This window comes from Oncorhynchus mykiss, chromosome 19, assembly GCF_057628025.1.
Source record: "Oncorhynchus mykiss isolate SJ-2025 chromosome 19, ASM5762802v1, whole genome shotgun sequence".
In the NCBI taxonomy this organism is placed as follows: Eukaryota; Metazoa; Chordata; class Actinopteri; order Salmoniformes; family Salmonidae; genus Oncorhynchus; species Oncorhynchus mykiss.
The window spans coordinates 72,503,015-72,520,744 of record NC_143040.1 but is presented as its reverse complement, the minus strand read 5'-3'; the positions used below and the strand labels follow the sequence as shown (position 1 = coordinate 72,520,744).

Here is a 17,730-nt window from a genome sequence, read left to right as displayed (position 1 = left end):
GGAGGCTATATACAGGGGGTACCGGTACAGAGTCAATGTAGAGACTATATACAGGGGGTACCAGTACAGAGTCAATGTAGAGACTATATACAGGGGGTACCGGTACAGAGTCAATGTGGAGGCTATATACAGGGGGTACCGGTACAGAGTCAATGTGGAGGCTATATACAGGGGGTACCAGTACAGAGTCAATGTGGAGGCTATATACAGGGTGTTACGGTACAGAGTCAATGTGGAGGCTATATATAGGGGGTACCAGTACAGAGTTAATGTGGAGGCTATATATAGGGGGTACCAGTACAGAGTTAATGTGGAGGCTATATACAGGGGGTACCGGTACAGAGTCAGTGTGCGAGGGTACAGGTTAGTTGAGGTAATGTGTACATGTAGGTTGGGGTAAAGTGACTATGCATAGATAATAAACACCTGTTGGCTACGTTCACAGGACCACCCAAACGTTAGGTTGACCTGTTGACTACGTTCACAGGACCACCCAAACGTTAGGTTGACCTGTTGACTACGTTCACAGGACCACCCAAACGTTAGGTTGACCTGTTGACTACGTTCACAGGACCACCCAAACGTTAGGTTGACCTGTTGACTACGTTCACAGGACCACCCAAACGTTAGGTTGACCTGTTGACTACATTCACAGGAACCACAAAAGTTAGGTTGACCTGTTGACTACGTTCACTGGACCACCCAAACGTTAGGTTGACCTGTTGACTACGTTCACAGGACCACCCAAACGTCAAACGTTAGCACGTTAGCACTAAGTCACTTTTGGATAAAAGCCACTGCAAAATAACATTAGTATGTTGAAAACGGTGTCTGAAACACCTCACTGAAACACCTCACTGAAACACCTCACTGAAACACCTCACTGAAACACCTCACTGAAACACCTCACTGAAACACCTCACTGAAACACCTCACTGAAACACCTCATCCATTACAGTGTGGTAAATTAGTTTACACACATTAAACCATTTCTCATTCAGAACTTACACTTTCTACAACAGAAAAAAATTCTGGTCATTGACTACAATGATTTATCATGTAGTACACGTTTGCTGTGCAAAGTCAAGAGTTAAAATCTGTTGTTAATCTGGAATTGAGTACTGAACTAAGCCAAACATCATTCACAATATACAAAGCTTGTAGTGTTGTAGTGGAAATGTTCCTGTAATTACCAAATCATGAGAGCAAACCACACAAGTCAGAGTTATCATGAAGTCCATCTTTAATTATATGAGCTCCATCACAACCCTGTGACTCTCAGATCAATTCAGTGTCTTTAAATGAATTCTCTGAGAGTCCCTTACACATTGCAACTGAGATCCTGGTGTGCAGGTTTCCATCCAATAGGGTACAGAATTACGTGAATATTCTAAAATCTCCATTAAAAACTATGCGATTTCAGTTTCCTTTATGAAGGCTACGCTGCCTCCCCTTCACCATGTAGACCTCTGGTATGCTTCTATCTTCACCATGTAGACCTCTGGTCTGCTTCTATCTTCACCATGTAGACCTCTGGTCTGCTTCTATCTTCACCATGTAGACCTCTGGTCTGCTTCTATCTTCACCATGTAGACCTCTGGTCTGCTTCCATCTTCACCGTGTAGACCTCTGGTCTGCTTCCACCTTCACCGTGTAGACCTCTGGTCTGCTTCTATCTTCACCATGTAGACCTCTGGTCTGCTTCCACCTTCACCGTGTAGACCTCTGGTCTGCTTCCACCTTCACCGTGTAGACCTCTGGTCTGCTTCTATCTTCATCATGTAGACCTCTGGTCTGCTTCCACCTTCACCGTGTAGACCTCTGGTCTGCTTCCACCTTCACCGTGTAGACCTCTGGTCTGCTTCCATCTTCACCATGTAGACCTCTGGTCTGCTTCTATCTTCACCATGTAGACCTCTGGTCTGCTTCTATCTTCACCATGTAGACCTCTGGTCTGCTTCTATCTTCACCATGTAGACCTCTGGTCTGCTTCCATCTTCACCGTGTAGACCTCTGGTCTGCTTCCACCTTCACCGTGTAGACCTCTGGTCTGCTTCTATCTTCACCATGTAGACCTCTGGTCTGCTTCCACCTTCACCGTGTAGACCTCTGGTCTGCTTCCACCTTCACCGTGTAGACCTCTGGTCTGCTTCCATCTTCACCATGTAGACCTCTGGTCTGCTTCTATCTTCACCATGTAGACCTCTGGTCTGCTTCTATCTTCACCATGTAGACCTCTGGTCTGCTTCTATCTTCACCATGTAGACCTCTGGTCTGCTTCCATCTTCACCATGTAGACATCTGGTCTGCTTCTATCTTCACCATGTAGACCTCTGGTCTGCTTCTATCTTCACCATGTAGACCTCTGGTCTGCTTCCATCTTCACCATGTAGACCTCTGGTCTGCTTCTATCTTCACCATGTAGACCTCTGGTCTGCTTCTATCTTCACCATGTAGACCTCTGGTCTGCTTCTACCTTCACCGTGTAGACCTCTGGTCTGCTTCTATCTTTACCATGTAGACCTCTGGTCTGCTTCCACCTTCACCATGTAGACCTCTGGTCTGCTTCCACCTTCACCGTGTAGACCTCTGGTCTGCTTCTACCTTCACCGTGTAGACCTCTGGTCTGCTTCCACCTTCACCATGTAGACCTCTGGTCTGCTTCTATCTTCACCATGTAGACCTCTGGTCTGCTTCTATCTTCACCATGTAGACCGCTGGTCTGCTTCCACCTTCACCGTGTAGACCTCTGGTCTGCTTCTATCTTCATCATGTAGACCTCTGGCTGCTTCCACCTTCATCGTGTAGACCTCTGGTCTGCTTCTATCTTCACCATGTAGACCTCTGGTCTGCTTCTATCTTCACCATGTAGACCTCTGGTCTGCTTCTATCTTCACCATGTAGACCTCTGGTCTGCTTCCACCTTCACCGTGTAGACCTCTGGTCTGCTTCTACCTTCACCATCCCCTTGTGGCGTCAAGCGGAGGTTATTTTCTCCATGCATGTCAGTTGTTTCCACTCTAGACAGCTGGGCAAGCTGTTTGGACAGGGGAAAAGTGTTCCCGGTTCAAATGTGGATCGGTGGCCATCCGGCTCCTCGACAGCAGCAACTTTCTAGCCTGGATCCAGGTCCGTTTAGTCTTTGCATCCTGGGAAAGGGTTACGTACGGCTCTCAGGCCCGTTAAACAGGGTGTTCCTGCAAGAGTTAATGACATTTAAGAGTAGTGGAGCAGTTCATCTTCGGTCATTAATACTCACAATTCCTCTACTAGGGCTCTGTACACCATTTACCTCAAAGTCCATCACTGCAAAGCCTTCATATTCATTTATTCGGGGACTCTCCTGTGTCCATGGAACCAGCAGGGACATTTTGATCAAACACACACTGTCTCATCATTAGGGTTTATACAATGTACACTGAGGCTACGTTTACACAGGCAGCCCAATTCTGATCTTTTGCCCACTAATTGGTCTTTTTACATATCACATCGGATCTTTTCACATCAGATCTTTTGAGAACTGATCTGAATGGTCAAAAGATCAATTAGTGAAATAAAAATATCAGCCCGAAGCGTCTGGCAGATCAGGGAGGAAATCATGGAAATGTGGGACCATGGTCTGGTGTAGGTAAAGGCTTGAGTTTACCGGTAGGTAGTTTGCGAGGGATCTTGGCCCATGCACAGACGGGACAGGAAAGAACATAATCTCGTACGTCTGCTGTTAGGGATGACCACCAGAACTTGCGTGTTAATAGCTCCGTGGTCCGGGTGATCCTGGGATGGCCAGAACTCAGCGAGGTAGGGCACCACTGCATTAGTTGGGGTCTTGACGTCGGAAGGTAGGTCTTGCGTGTAGGGGTATCGGGAGGTGCTGGGTCGGAGCGTAGGGCCTCTTGGACGTCTGATTGGATTTCCCACTGTATGGGTCTGACGACACAAGATGGAGGCAGGATGGGCTAGGGAGCTGGGTTATAGGAAGGGGAGTCAAATAGACGGGAGAAGGAGTCAGCCTTCACATTTTTCTTGCCTGGCAGATCGGTGACGGTGAAGTTGAAGTTGAGTCAGGTGAAGAAGAGTGCCCAGCAAACCTGTCTGGGGTTGAGCCTCTTAGCACTTCTTCTTAAGTACTCCAAATTGCGGTGGTCAGTAAGGACCAGGAATGGGTGATGAGCTCCCTCTAACCAGTGGCGCCACTCTTCGATAGCCAGCTTAATGGCGAGGAGCTCTCAGTTTCCGACATCATAGTTCCTCTCAGCGGGTGACAGTTTCTTGGAAAAGAAGCCACATGGGTGTAATTTGGGAGGTGTCCCTGCCCGCTGAGAGAGAACCGTTCCTACACAGACCTTGGATGCATCAACCTCCAGAACAAAAGGAAGAGCTTTGCCTGTGAGTAGGGAGATGACGGAGTCCACCCTGTCTTTGTCAGAGGTGAAGTCAGAGTGGTGATGGTCTATGTACAGGTGCATGAGAAATCATTGACATCTCCCTGGGGACCCGGCGTATTTATTAGGCATGGATGTGGGGGGAGATGAACGGGAGGAGGCTGTGGCACCTGATATCGGGGAAGCAGGAATGGGCTGGCGAAGGAGGTCGCAGAGTTCATCGATTCGTTTCTCCTGTCGGGTTAGACGTGGCTGCAGCTCCGCTCAATCCATCTGTAGTTTTTAGTGAGGTACTGTGTAATGAATACGATGGGAGACAGAGTGCTGGTTTCAAGGCGCAGCAGGTGTTTATTAGCAAACGACCACAGGAAGAGGCAGGTAGCTGGGTCTTGGGGCAGGCAGAAGGTCATACACAGGAAGAGGCAGGTAGCTGGGTCTTGGGACAGGCAGAAGGTCATACACAGGAAGAGGCAGGTAGCTGGGTCTTGGGACAGGCAGAAGGTCATACACAGGAAGAGGCAGGTAGCTGGGTCTTGGGACAGGCAGAAGGTCATACACAGGAAGAGGCAGGTAGCTGGGTCTTGGGACGGGCAGAAGGTCATACACAGGAAGAGGCAGGTAGCTGGGTCTTGGGACGGGCAGAAGGTCATACACAGGAAGAGGCAGGTAGCTGGGTCTTGGGACGGGCAGAAGGTCATACACAGGAAGAGGCAGGTAGCTGGGTCTTGGAACAGGCAGAAGGTCGTACACAGGGACTCCAACAAGGTAACAGTACAGGCAAGGAAAAGGCTAATAACGTAGTCCAGGAGATCAGGCAAGAGATTAACGACAGGAAATCTGATTGGCAAAAGTACAGGCAGGTAATAGGCAAAAAGGCATCGTTAGTGAGGATGGTCAAAAACTACGATACACGGGAGGACTAATATGGAAATAAACAGAGCCCACGAATAGAACGTGTATCACAACAAACAATATCTCACAATGATGGGGTGCAAAGAACGGAACTAAATAGTGTGTGTAAATGACAAACAGGTGTGTGAACAGGTGATCAGATTTCAGGTGATTGGGATCTGGAGAGTGAGCTGCGTTCAGGGGATCTATGTGTTTGAGAGTGTGAGCTGGAAGCAGACGTTACACACAGACTGGAATATGTTCTGGGATTCCTCCAATGGCATTGAGGAGTCCACCACATCTGTCATTGGCTTCATCAATAAGTGCATCGATGACATCGTCCCCACAGTGACCATACGTACATACCCCAACCAGAAGCCATGCATTTCAGGCACATCCGCACTGAGCTAAAGGCTAGAGCTGCTGATTTCAAGGAGCGGGACTGTAACCCAGAAGCTTATAAGAAATCCCGCTATGCCCTCCCGCGAACCATCAAAACAGGAAAAGCGTCAATACAGGACTAAGATTGAGACGTACTACACTGGCTCTGACGCTCGTTGGATGTGGCAGGGCTTGCAAACCATTACAGACTACAAAGGGAACCACAGCTGAGAGCTGCCCAGTGACACGAGCCTACCAGACGAGCTAAACTACTTCTATTCTTGCTTCGAGGCAAATAACACTGAAACATGCATGAGAGCACCAACTGTACCGGAAGATTGTGTAATAACACTCTCCGCAGCCGATGTGAGTAAGACCTTTAGACAGGTCAACATTCACAAGGCCGCAGGGCCAGATGGATTATCAGGACGTGTACTGCGAGCATGCGCTGACCAACTGGCAAGTGTCTTCACTGACATTTTCAGCCTCTCCCTGTCCGAGTCTGTAATACCAACATGTTTTAAGCAGACCACCATAGTGCCTGTGCCCAAGAACACTAAGGTAACCTGCCTAAATAACTACCAATCCGTAGCACTCACGTCTGTAGCCATGAAGTGCTTTGAAAGGCTGGTCATGGCTCACATCAACACCATCATCCCAGAAACCCTAGACCCACTCCAATTTGCATACCGTCCCAACAGATCCACAGATGATGCAATCTCTATTGCGCTTCACACTGCCCTTTCCTACCTAGACAAAAGGAACACCTATTTGAGATTGCTGTTCATTGACTACAGCTCAGCGTTCTACACCATAGTGCCCTCAAAGCTCATCAATAAGCTAAGGACCCTAGGACTAAACACCTCCCTCTGCAACTGGATCATGGGCTTCCTGATGGGCCGCCCCCAGGTGGTAAGGGTAGGTAACAACGCATCCGCCCCGCTGATCCTCAACACAGGGCCCCCCCCCCCAGGGGTGCATGCTCAGCCCCCTCCTGTACTCCCTGTTTACTCATGACTGCATGGCCAGGCACGACTCTAACACCATCATTAAACTTGCCGATGACACAACAGTGGTAGGCCTGATCACCGACAACACCGAGACAGCCTATAGGGAGGAGGTCAGAGGCCTGGTCATGTGGTGCCAGGACAACAACCTCTCCCTCAACGTGATCAAGACATATGAGATGATTGTGGACTACAGGAAAAAGAGGACCGAGCACGCCCCCATTCTCATCGACGGGGCTGTAGTGGAGCAGGTTGAGAGCTTCAAGTTCCTTGGTGTCCACATTACCAACAAACTAACATGGTCCAAGCACACCAAGACAGTCATGAAGAGGACACGACAAAACCTATTCCACCTCAGGAGACTAAATAATTTGGCATGGGTCCTCAGATCCTCAAAAGGTTCTACAGCTGCACCATCGAGAGCATCCTGACTGGTTGCATCACTACCTGGTATGGCAACTGCTCGGACTCCGACTGCAAGGCACTACAGAGGGTAGTGCGAACAGCCCAGTACATCAATGGGGCCGCACATTGACTCTGTACCGGCACCCCCCTGTATATATTGCAATTTTTTACTGCTGCTCTTCAATATCGTGTTACTTTTATTTCTTATTCTTATCCATATTTTTTAAACTGCATTGTTGGTTAGGGGCTCGTAAGTAAACATTTCACAGTGAGGTCTACACCAGTTGTATTTGGCGCGTGTGACTAATACAATTTGATTTGTTCTACATTTTGTTCTATGACATAATCTTCATCAGCTAATGTCACTTTGAATTTTGGGGCATTTATGTAATCCAACGTGGGCACGAAGTAAAATAAAGGCTTCATAATTCATAAAGGTCATGTTAACTGACGGTTATTATATCATAGAACAAAACGTATAAGATCTTGTGTTAACCTCAGACCTTATTTTCGGCGTTTATTTTTCCCCCGTAGGAATGGCTGAATGATCCAAAGGCAACTAATTTCCGGTTTTTATAGGACTACAAACTGGCGATGTTTACCTTCTTTCGGATTAATATTTTTTTTTTTCATCTGAGGATTAGGATATAGACTAGTATATTTCAAACCAAATGTTAGTTTGTAAAAATTTTAGAATTTTCTGTGAATTACAAAATAGGCCTATTGTTTTTACAAATTAATACATATGCATAGCGGAACTGTCTTTCAATACAACTTCAAATACAATAGGCAAGTGGAAATAGTAGTGCGTTTGTGTCGAATCTATTGGAAGACTACAATCCCAGGATTCCATTGAACGAGCATCACTGTGACAACACGTGATGTGTAATAACTCCTCCTCCGACACCTCCCCCATAATGCTTTGACATCTTGGATCAGCTGTTGGTCAGGTGAACACAGAACGGCGCTATGAATGAAGAGCAGTGAAGAAGGGGCTACAATAGAGAGACAGCGAAAGGATCCGTGTCATGATGGTGCTCGTATTGATTGTCGCAGGTCTTGGGGTGGTCGCACTGCTCATGGTTTTATTCGCACCCCACATTAGGTAAGAATAAACGCTTTTTATGTTCGAGGCTGTAGTCGATGCATCATCTGATTCTATGCTTGGCTAATTAGTCTAACCTCAATAGAAATGAATTACCGTCATTGTCAAGCTAAAAACGAAAGGATTGTGTTTTGCCATTGGGGTTAAGAAGACTATTGGCGGGGATGAATGGGTGAATCGACATCAACGTTGATGACGATGATCCAGATTATTTTTATGCAGTACAGCCTAGATCAACACTATTTTTTTTCCATAATGAAGACAACCACATTTTTCAAAAATAACATTCATTTGTTGTTGTTTTGTGGAATAAATTGAACATGGTTTATATGTCAATATGAGCAAATGATAATGCAATTCCTTAGGTAAGGAAGTGCTGTACAGTAGCGCGCTACAATATTTCATGACATGATTATGCACGACAGCGTTGCGCGCGTGGGCGGAGTTATATTTGTAACCATTATTGTTCGGTGAGACCGAGCCAGGTTTTGTGGCGTGACTGAGTCGTACGATTTGACGTTTGATCGTTGTTGCCAGAAAGTGATCTTGCATATTGAGTAACAATAATGTTGCATGTTGAACGATCAATAATAGTCATATATAATAATAATAATAATAATAATAATAATAATAATAATAATCAACTTTACTGTCAAAATAAAAAAGTTGAACACCTGTATCTCTATTCTGTAGCCTCAGGATGCCTCCCAAATGGCATCCTATTCCCAATGTAGTGGGAATGGGGAACTATATGGAGAATGGGGTTGTAACAGCAGCCCTGGTGTGGACTTCCACTATATGCCATTGCTAACCTCGCCAACACAGACAGGACTGATATAGAAGTTTGACTGTAGATAAATAAAAACAAATCCATTTTGTTTCTCTGTCCAGGAAATACTCAGCAGGTGGAGCATGTATGTCTATGACTCGGCTGGACGGGAAGACGGTCCTGATTACTGGAGCCAACACTGGTATTGGGAAGGAGACTGCTCTGGACCTGGCTATCAGAGGTGACTAACGTTTACACAGGCAGCCCATTCTGGGTCTTTTGCCACTAATGGGTATTTTGACCAGTCAGATCTTATGCCAGTAATTGGGTAGAAGATCAGAATTGAGCTGCCTGTGTAAACTCTGCTAAATTGATACCCTATTCCCCATATAGTGCACTACTTTGGGGCCCTGGTCTAAAGTAGTGCACTTGAGGGTGTATGGCGCCATTTAGGACTCATTAATGGTCTTCCCAACAGTCATTCATGGTGAGGCCTCCTGTCCTTCATCACCACAAAGATAATGATAACAGAAGAAGAAAGGAGACCATTCAAGAAAGTATCAACGATGCTGATGATTGGTTATTATAAACTGGGTGGATTCGAGCCCTGAATGCTGATTGGCTGAAAGCCAAGGTATATCAGACCGTATACCACACCCCCTCGGGCCTTACTGTTTTATTGTCTATTGCCAGGTGCGAGGGTGATCATGGCGTGCAGGGATGTGGAGAAGGGTGAGGCGGCCGCAGCATCTATACGACGCATCTACTCTAAGGCAAACGTAGAGGTCCGAGAGCTAGACCTGGCTGATACCAGCTCCATACGGGCCTTCGCTCAACGCTTCCTCCGAGGTCAGCCTACTAACTCCAATATGCGTCCCAAATCGCACCCTATTCCCTATGTAGTGCACTACTTTAGACCAGGGCCCTATTCCCTATGTAGTGCACTACTTTAGACCAGAGCCCTATTCCCTATGTAGTGCACTACTTTAGACCAGAGCCCTATTCCCTATGTAGTGCACTACTTTAGACCAGAGCCCTATTCCCTATGTAGTGCATTACTTTAGACCAGAGCCCTATTCCCTATATAGAGCACTACTTTAGACCAGAGCCCTATTCCCTATATAGTGCACTACTTTAGACAAGAGCCCTATTCCCCTATATAGTGCACTACTTTAGACCAGGGCCCTATTCCCTATATAGTGCACTACTTTAGACCAGAGCCCTATTCCCTATATAGTGCACTACTTTAGACCAGAGCCCGATTCCCTATATAGTGCACTACTTTAGACAAGAGCCCTATTCCCCTATATAGTGCACTACTTTAGACCAGGGCCCTATTCCCTATATAGTGCACTACTTTAGACCAGAGCCCTATTCCCTATGTAGTGCACTACTTTAGACCAGAGCCCTATTCCCTATATAGTGCACTACTTTAGACCAGAGCCCTATTCCATATATAGTGCACTACTTTAGACCAGAGCCCTATTCCCTATGTAGTGCACTACTTTTGTGCAATTTGGGACATAGACCTCCCCGTAACCTTTACAGTATATTACAGTATTTATTCTGGTGTTATTACAGTATATTACAGTATTTATTCTGGTGTTATTACAGTATATTACAGTATTTATTCTGGTGTTATTACAGTATATTACAGTATTTATTCTGGTGTTATTACAGTATATTACAGTATTTATTCTGGTGTTATTACAGTATTTATTCTGGTGTTATTACAGTATATTACAGTATTTATTCTGGTGTTATTACAGTATATTACAGTATTTATTCTGGTGTTATTACAGTATATTACAGTATTTATTCTGGTGTTATTACAGTATATTACAGTATTTATTCTGGTGTTATTACAGTATATTACAGTATTTATTCTGGTGTTATTACAGTATTTATTCTGGTGTTATTACAGTATATTACAGTATTTATTCTGGTGTTATTACAGTATTTATTCTGGTGTTATTACAGTATATTACAGTATTTATTCTGGTGTTATTACAGTATTTATTCTGGTGTTATTACAGTATATTACAGTATTTATTCTGGTGTTATTACAGTATTTATTCTGGTGTTATTAGAGTATTTATTCTGGTGTTATTACAGTATTTATTCTGGTGTTATTACAGTATATTACAGTATTTATTCTGGTGTTATTACAGTATATTACAGTATTTATTCTGGTGTTATTACAGTATTTATTCTGGCGTTATTACAGTTTATTACAGTATATATTCTGGCGTTATTACAGTATTTATTCTGCCGTTATTACAGTATATTACAGTATTTATTCTGGTGTTATTAGAGTATTTATTCTGGCGTTATTACAGTATATTACAGTATTTATTCTGGTGTTATTACAGTATTTATTCTGGTGTTATTAGAGTATTTATTCTGGTGTTATTACAGTATTTATTCTGCCGTTATTACAGTTTATTACAGTATTTATTCTGGTGTTATTACAGTATATCACAGTATTTATTCTGGTGTTATTACAGTATATTTCAAGGCAAGCACTAATATTATAATGTGTTTACTCTGTAAAGCAAAGTATAATATTGACTCTGTATCTGACCCCTGCAGAGGTCAACCACCTCCACATCCTGATCAACAATGCTGGGGTCATGATGTGTCCCTACATGAAGACCAAGGACGGTTTCGAGATGCAGCTGGGGGTCAACCACCTGGGTGAGACAGAGTTTTTTAACAGACTCACTTCTAGGGTTCTATGTCAATTTGTCTTTCCACAAACACCAGCAATCTAAGGCCTGATCACGTAACACGGCGAAATGGCATGCTTGTTTCACTCGCATTCACACACCTAAGACCCGGACTTTCTGAAAACCAAGGTGACCTGGACCACAGACTGATGGGTGTGGACATAACATGCAGTCTGTAGTACCTCATGAAAGTCATGGGTGTTGCCCAACTGGCAACAGCACAGATCGAGTCCAGGAGGCTCCTCTGAACAGCGTCCATGACGTGGATTGTACTACCACGGTGTCTGGAGTTGGTCTACCCTACTGCATTGGTAATCCAACGTTCTCTGCTTGGAGACAGCTGGACCTTTTTGTGTTCTCCCCATAACACACAAAACAATCTGCTCGGTTTGACAAACTGTTCTTGTTGCAGCAACATAGGTACTTAATGCCCTAACCCGGCAAAGTGCATGCAACTCTGGACTCTCCTGTGAGGAGTGGGTAGGCGGTTGAAATACCACTAAGATTAAAAGCTGGTTAGCATGTGATGATGAAAGCACCTTAGGTAAGAAGTTTGGCCCAAGCACTGCTTTAGATCCAATCTTCTGCTAAAGTGAGGCATGATGGGTAGATAGCGCATGTAATTATCCAACACGTTTGGCTGAAACCATAGCCAGTAGAAAGGCAGTCTTGGCTAAGAGCTCCCATAACTAAAGTCAAGACAGGCTCATAAATGATCGTAGGACAACATCTAACTCCCATGAGGGTGTGAAGGAGCCACCATTCATGAATTCAGATACAGGAGTGTGTGAGCCTGTTTGTGCACCAATCAGGTCATGATCCCATAGAGATGGCTGCCATATACACATATTTAAAAATATATATAATTACTGAACAAAATCTTAAAATAAAATAAAAAAATCGATCCAAAATAAATGGACATTCACAAACCGAAACGATTGATTGATTGAAACTGAGACCCCCCATGGCCTGCCAACCGGTCTGAACGTGACACAAGTCGGAAACCACCGCAGCCACCAGCCCCGACCAACACGCTAACGCGGTAGCCTTCACCGTCACTCAAGCACCACACTTCCTGAGCTGGTCCACATACGGACTCCAAATTCTGTCAAAGAAGTCTGGTTTTTGTTTCTTTATACTATATAGAATCTATGTAGATGGGTTCTTCCCTGCAGCCGGGAGCTCCCGGGGTTCTTCCCTGCAGCCGGGAGCTCCCGGGGTTCTTCCCTGCAGCCGTGAGCTCCCGGGGTTCTTCCCTGCAGCCGTGAGCTCCCGGGGTTCTTCCCTGCAGCCGGGAGCTCCCGGGGTTCATACCTGCAGCCGGGAGCTCCCGGAGTTCTTCCCTGCAGCCGGGAGCTCCCGGAGTTCTTCCCTGCAGCCGGGAGCTCCCGGGGTTCTTCCCTGCAGCCGGGAAAATTGTCCTTCAGCCAATTTCTGTAATTTTGACCCTCCCCCGGGAGCTCCCGGCTGCAGGGAAGAACCCCGGGAGCTCCCGGGGGAGGGTCAAAATTACAGAAATTGGCTGAAGGACAATTTTGGGGGCAACCCTGCAGCTACAGGACAGTTTTGATTGGCAGCATTTTGAAGTGCTGGAAGATGACTATTCAGGCACGGTAGGTCCAGGATCGGACGGAGGCCTCCGCCTTTTTTATATGCACTAGAAAATAGATTGAGTAGAACTCACAGTTTTGTTGCGCTGGTTATACTTTTTCAATTGCTTTTCCAGGAGCAAGGATATTTCTGAACAGGGTGTTTTTTGCTTTTGAGCAGGGTTGTGAGCTGTTGTTTTCAAAACACGCCTGAAGTGTTGGTGTCGCTGACAAAATTGTAGTGCGTAGCCTTGTGTTAGAGTGCGTAGCCTTGTGTTAGAGTGCGTAGCCTTGTGTTAGAGTGCGTAGCCTTGTGTTAGAGTGCGTAGCCTTGTGTTAGAGTGCGTAGCCTTGTGTTAGAGTGCGTAGCCTTGTGTTAGAGTGCGTAGCCTGGTGTTAGAGTGCGTAGCCTTGTGTTAGAGTGCGTAGCCTGGTGTTAGAGTGCGTAGCCTTGTGTTAGAGTGCGTAGCCTTGTGTTAGAGTGCGTAGCCTGGTGTTAGAGTGCGTAGCCTTGTGTTAGAGTGCGTAGCCTTGTGTTAGAGTGCGTAGCCTTGTGTTAGAGTGCCAAGCCTTGTGTTAGAGTGCATAGCCTGGTGTTAGAGTGCGTAGCCTGGTGTTAGAGTGCGTAACACCCATCTGTTGGCCTTTAACCTTTTCCAGCTGGAAAAGGTGTGTTGTTGTTCTAGACCAGGCATAGTCATTGAACTATCCTCGTGGCATTTTGTATGTTTATGGTCATTTTGTTTCTTTCTTGCCTCGTGGCATTTTGTATGTTTGTTTATGTGTATTCCTCCCATTAACAATATTACATTGAACTCGATGGGTCCTATTGTGAAGTTGTCGAGGGATGTAAAGACTGGTTTGTCCACCAGACTTCACAATGTCCTTTGTAGAGCTTCTCTGGTAATGGAGTGGTTGTTAGAATAGATACTTCAGATGTACCAACTGTTGTCTGTGGGGATTCTTCTTCCCACCTTGTGTCTTTTGTCATGTATTGTCAGGTTGTGTCTTGTTTCTGTCCTTTCCCTTCACCCTGTCTCCCTCTGCTGGTCGTTATTAGGTTACCTTTTCTCCCCCTCTTTCCCCCCAGCTGTTCCTTGTCTCCTCCTAACTACCTCGTTCACCCCTTTTCCCACCTGTTCCCTTTTTCCCTCTGATTAGGTCTCTATATCTCTCTCTGTTCCTGCTTCTGTCTTTGTCGGATTCTTGTTTGTGTTATTCATGCCTGAACCAGACTATCGTCATGTTTGCTGCTACCTTGTCCTGTCCTGTCGGAATCTGCCGGTCCATCTGAGCCTACGTATGTTTTGTTATTAAAGAAGCTCTGTTTACGTTAATTCGCTTTTGGGTCCTCATTCACGCACCGTAACAGAAGAATCCGACCAAGAATGGACCCAGCGACTTCGGATCCTCTCCACTCAGCCGTCGAGATCCAGGGAGCGATGCTAGGCAGACACGAGCAGGAATTGTCTGCTGCTCGACATGCCGTTGAGACCCTGGCCACCCAAGTCTCCAACCTCACAGAACAGGTTCACCATCTCCGCCTCGATCCACCGGCCACTTCCAGGGCTTTCGAATCTCCGGAGCCCAGAATCAATAACCCGCCGTGTTACTCTGGGGAGCCCACTGAATGCCGCTCGTTCCTCACCCAGTGTGATATTGTGTTTTCTCTCCAGCCCAACACTTACTCCAGGAGCACTGCTCGTATCGCCTACGTCATATCTCTCCTTACTGGACGGGCTCGTGAGTGGGGCACGGCAATCTGGGAGGCAAGGGCTGAGTGTACTAACCAGTATCAGGACTTTAAGGAGGAGATGATACGGGTTTTTGATCGATCTGTTTTTGGGGAGGAGGCTTCCAGGGCCCTGTCTTCCCTATGTCAAGGTAATCGATCCATAACAGACTACTCTATTGAGTTTCGCACTCTTGCTGCCTCCAGTGGCTGGAACGAGCCGGCTTTGCTCGCTCGTTTTCTGGAGGGTCTCCGCGCAGAGGTAAAGGATGAGATTCTCTCCCGGGAGGTTCCTTCCAGCGTGGATTCCTTGATTGAACTCGCTATTCGCATTGAGCGACGGGTTGATCTTCGTCACCGAGCTCGTGGAAAGGAGCTCGCGTTCTCCGTTGTCCCCCTCTCCGCATCACTACCATCTTCCTCTGCCGGCTCGGGTGCTGAGCCTATGCAGCTGGGAGGTATCCGCATCTCGACTAAAGAGAGGGAACGGAGAATCACCAACCGCCTCTGTCTCTATTGCGGTTCCGCTGGTCATTTTGTCACTTCATGTCCAGTAAAAGCCAGAGCTCATCAGTAAGCGGAGGGCTACTGGTGAGCGCTACTACTCCTGTCTCTCCTTCAAGATCCTGCACTACCTTGTCGGTCCATCTACGCTGGACCGGTTCGTCAGCTTCCTGCAGTGCCTTAATAGACTCTGGGGCGGAGGGCTGTTTTATGGACGAGACCTGGGCTCGGGAACATGACATTCCTCTCAGACAGTTAAGGGAGCCCACGGCCTTGTTCGCCTTGGATGGTAGTCCTCTCCCCAGGATTCAGCGTGAGACGCTACCTTTAACCCTCACTGTCTCTGGTAATCATAGCGAAACCATTTCTTTTTTGATTTTTCGTTCACCTTTTACACCTGTTGTTTTGGGCCATCCCTGGCTAGTTTGTCATAATCCTTCTATTAATTGGTCTAGTAATTCTATCCTCTCCTGGAACGTCTCTTGTCATGTGAAATGTTTAATGTCTGCTATCCCTCCTGTTTCCTCTGTCTCTTCTTCACAGGAGGAGCCTGGTGATTTGACAGGGGTGCCGGAGGAATATCACGATCTGCGCACGGTGTTCAGTCGGTCCAGGGCCACCTCTCTTCCTCCACACCGGTCGTATGATTGTAGTATTGATCTCCTTCCGGGAACCACTCACCCCCGGGGTAGACTATACTCTCTGTCGGCTCCCGAACGTAAGGCTCTCGAAGATTATTTGTCTGTAGCTCTTGACGCCGGTACCATAGTCCCCTCCTCCTCTCCCGCCGGAGCGGGGGTTTTTTTTGTCAAGAAGAAGGACGGGTCTCTGCGCCCCTGCATAGATTATCGAGGGCTGAATGACATAACAGTGAAGAATCGTTATCCGCTTCCTCTTATGTCTTCAGCCTTCGAGATCCTGCAGGGAGCCAGGTTTTTCACTAAGTTGGACCTTCGTAACGCTTACCATCTCGTGCGCATCAGGGAGGGGGACGAGTGGAAGACGGCATTTAACACTCCGTTAGGGCACTTTGAATACCGGGTTCTTCCTTTCGGCCTCGCTAACGCTCCAGCTGTCTTTCGGGCATTAGTCAATGACGTCCTGAGAGACATGCTGAACATCTTTGTTTTCGTTTACCTTGACGATATCCTGATTTTTTCACCGTCACTCCAGATTCATGTTCAGCACGTTCGACGTGTCCTCCAGCGCCTTTTAGAGAATTGTCTTTTTGTGAAGGCTGAGAAGTGCACTTTTCATGCCTCCTCCGTCACATTTCTCGGTTCTGTTATTTCCGCTGAAGGCATTAAGATGGATCCCGCTAAGGTCCAGGCTGTCATTGATTGGCCCGTCCCTAAGTCACGCGTCGAGCTGCAGCGCTTTCTCGGCTTCGCGAACTTCTATCGTCGTTTCATCCGTAATTTCGGTCAGGTGGCAGCTCCTCTCACAGCCCTTACTTCTGTCAAGACGTGCTTTAAGTGGTCCGTTTCCGCCCAGGGAGCTTTTGATCTCCTCAAGAATCGTTTTACATCCGCTCCTATCCTTGTTACACCTGACGTCTCTAGACAGTTCGTGGTCGAGGTTGACGCGTCAGAGGTGGGCGTGGGAGCCATTCTTTCTCAGCGCTCCCTCTCTGACGACAAGGTCCACCCTTGCGCGTATTTTTCTCATCGCCTGTCGCCGTCGGAACGTAACTATGATGTGGGAAACCGCGAACTGCTCGCCATCCGCTTAGCCCTAGGCGAATGGCGACAGTGGTTGGAGGGGGCGACCGTTCCTTTTGTCGTTTGGACTGACCATAGGAACCTTGAGTACATCCGTTCTGCCAAATGACTTAATGCGCGTCAGGCGCGCTGGGCGCTGTTTTTCGCTCGTTTCGAGTTCGTGATTTCTTATCGTCCGGGCTCTAAGAACACCAAGCCTGATGCTTTATCTCGTCTCTTCAGTTCTTCAGTAGCCTCCACTGACCCCGAGGGGATTCTCCCTGAGGGGCGTGTTGTCGGGTTGACTGTCTGGGGAATTGAGAGGCAGGTAAAGCAAGCACTCACTCAAACTCCGTCGCCGCGCGCTTGTCCCAGGAACCTTCTTTTCGTTCCCGTTCCTACTCGTCTGGCCGTTCTTCAGTGGGCTCACTCTGCCAAGTTAGCCGGCCACCCTGGCGTTCGGGGTACGCTTGCTTCCATTCGCCAGCGTTTTTGGTGGCCCACCCGGGAGCATGACACGCGTCGCTTCGTGGCTG

At 46.9% G+C, this 17,730-nt stretch overlaps 1 protein-coding gene across 1 annotated transcript in view; it reads left to right on the top strand.

Annotated features, from left to right (window-relative positions):
* The first annotated feature begins 7,898 nt into the window (after positions 1-7,898).
* Positions 7,899-17,730, top strand: part of LOC110498290 (retinol dehydrogenase 12) — a 28,655-nt gene continuing 18,823 nt past the window's right edge. Inside the window, exons 1-4 of the mRNA XM_036955365.2 lie at positions 7,899-8,171; positions 9,063-9,181; positions 9,634-9,789; positions 11,533-11,637. Coding sequence (XP_036811260.2) covers positions 8,095-8,171; positions 9,063-9,181; positions 9,634-9,789; positions 11,533-11,637 — 457 coding nt within the window. The 5' untranslated portion in view covers positions 7,899-8,094. The remainder of the gene's footprint in view (positions 8,172-9,062; positions 9,182-9,633; positions 9,790-11,532; positions 11,638-17,730) is intronic.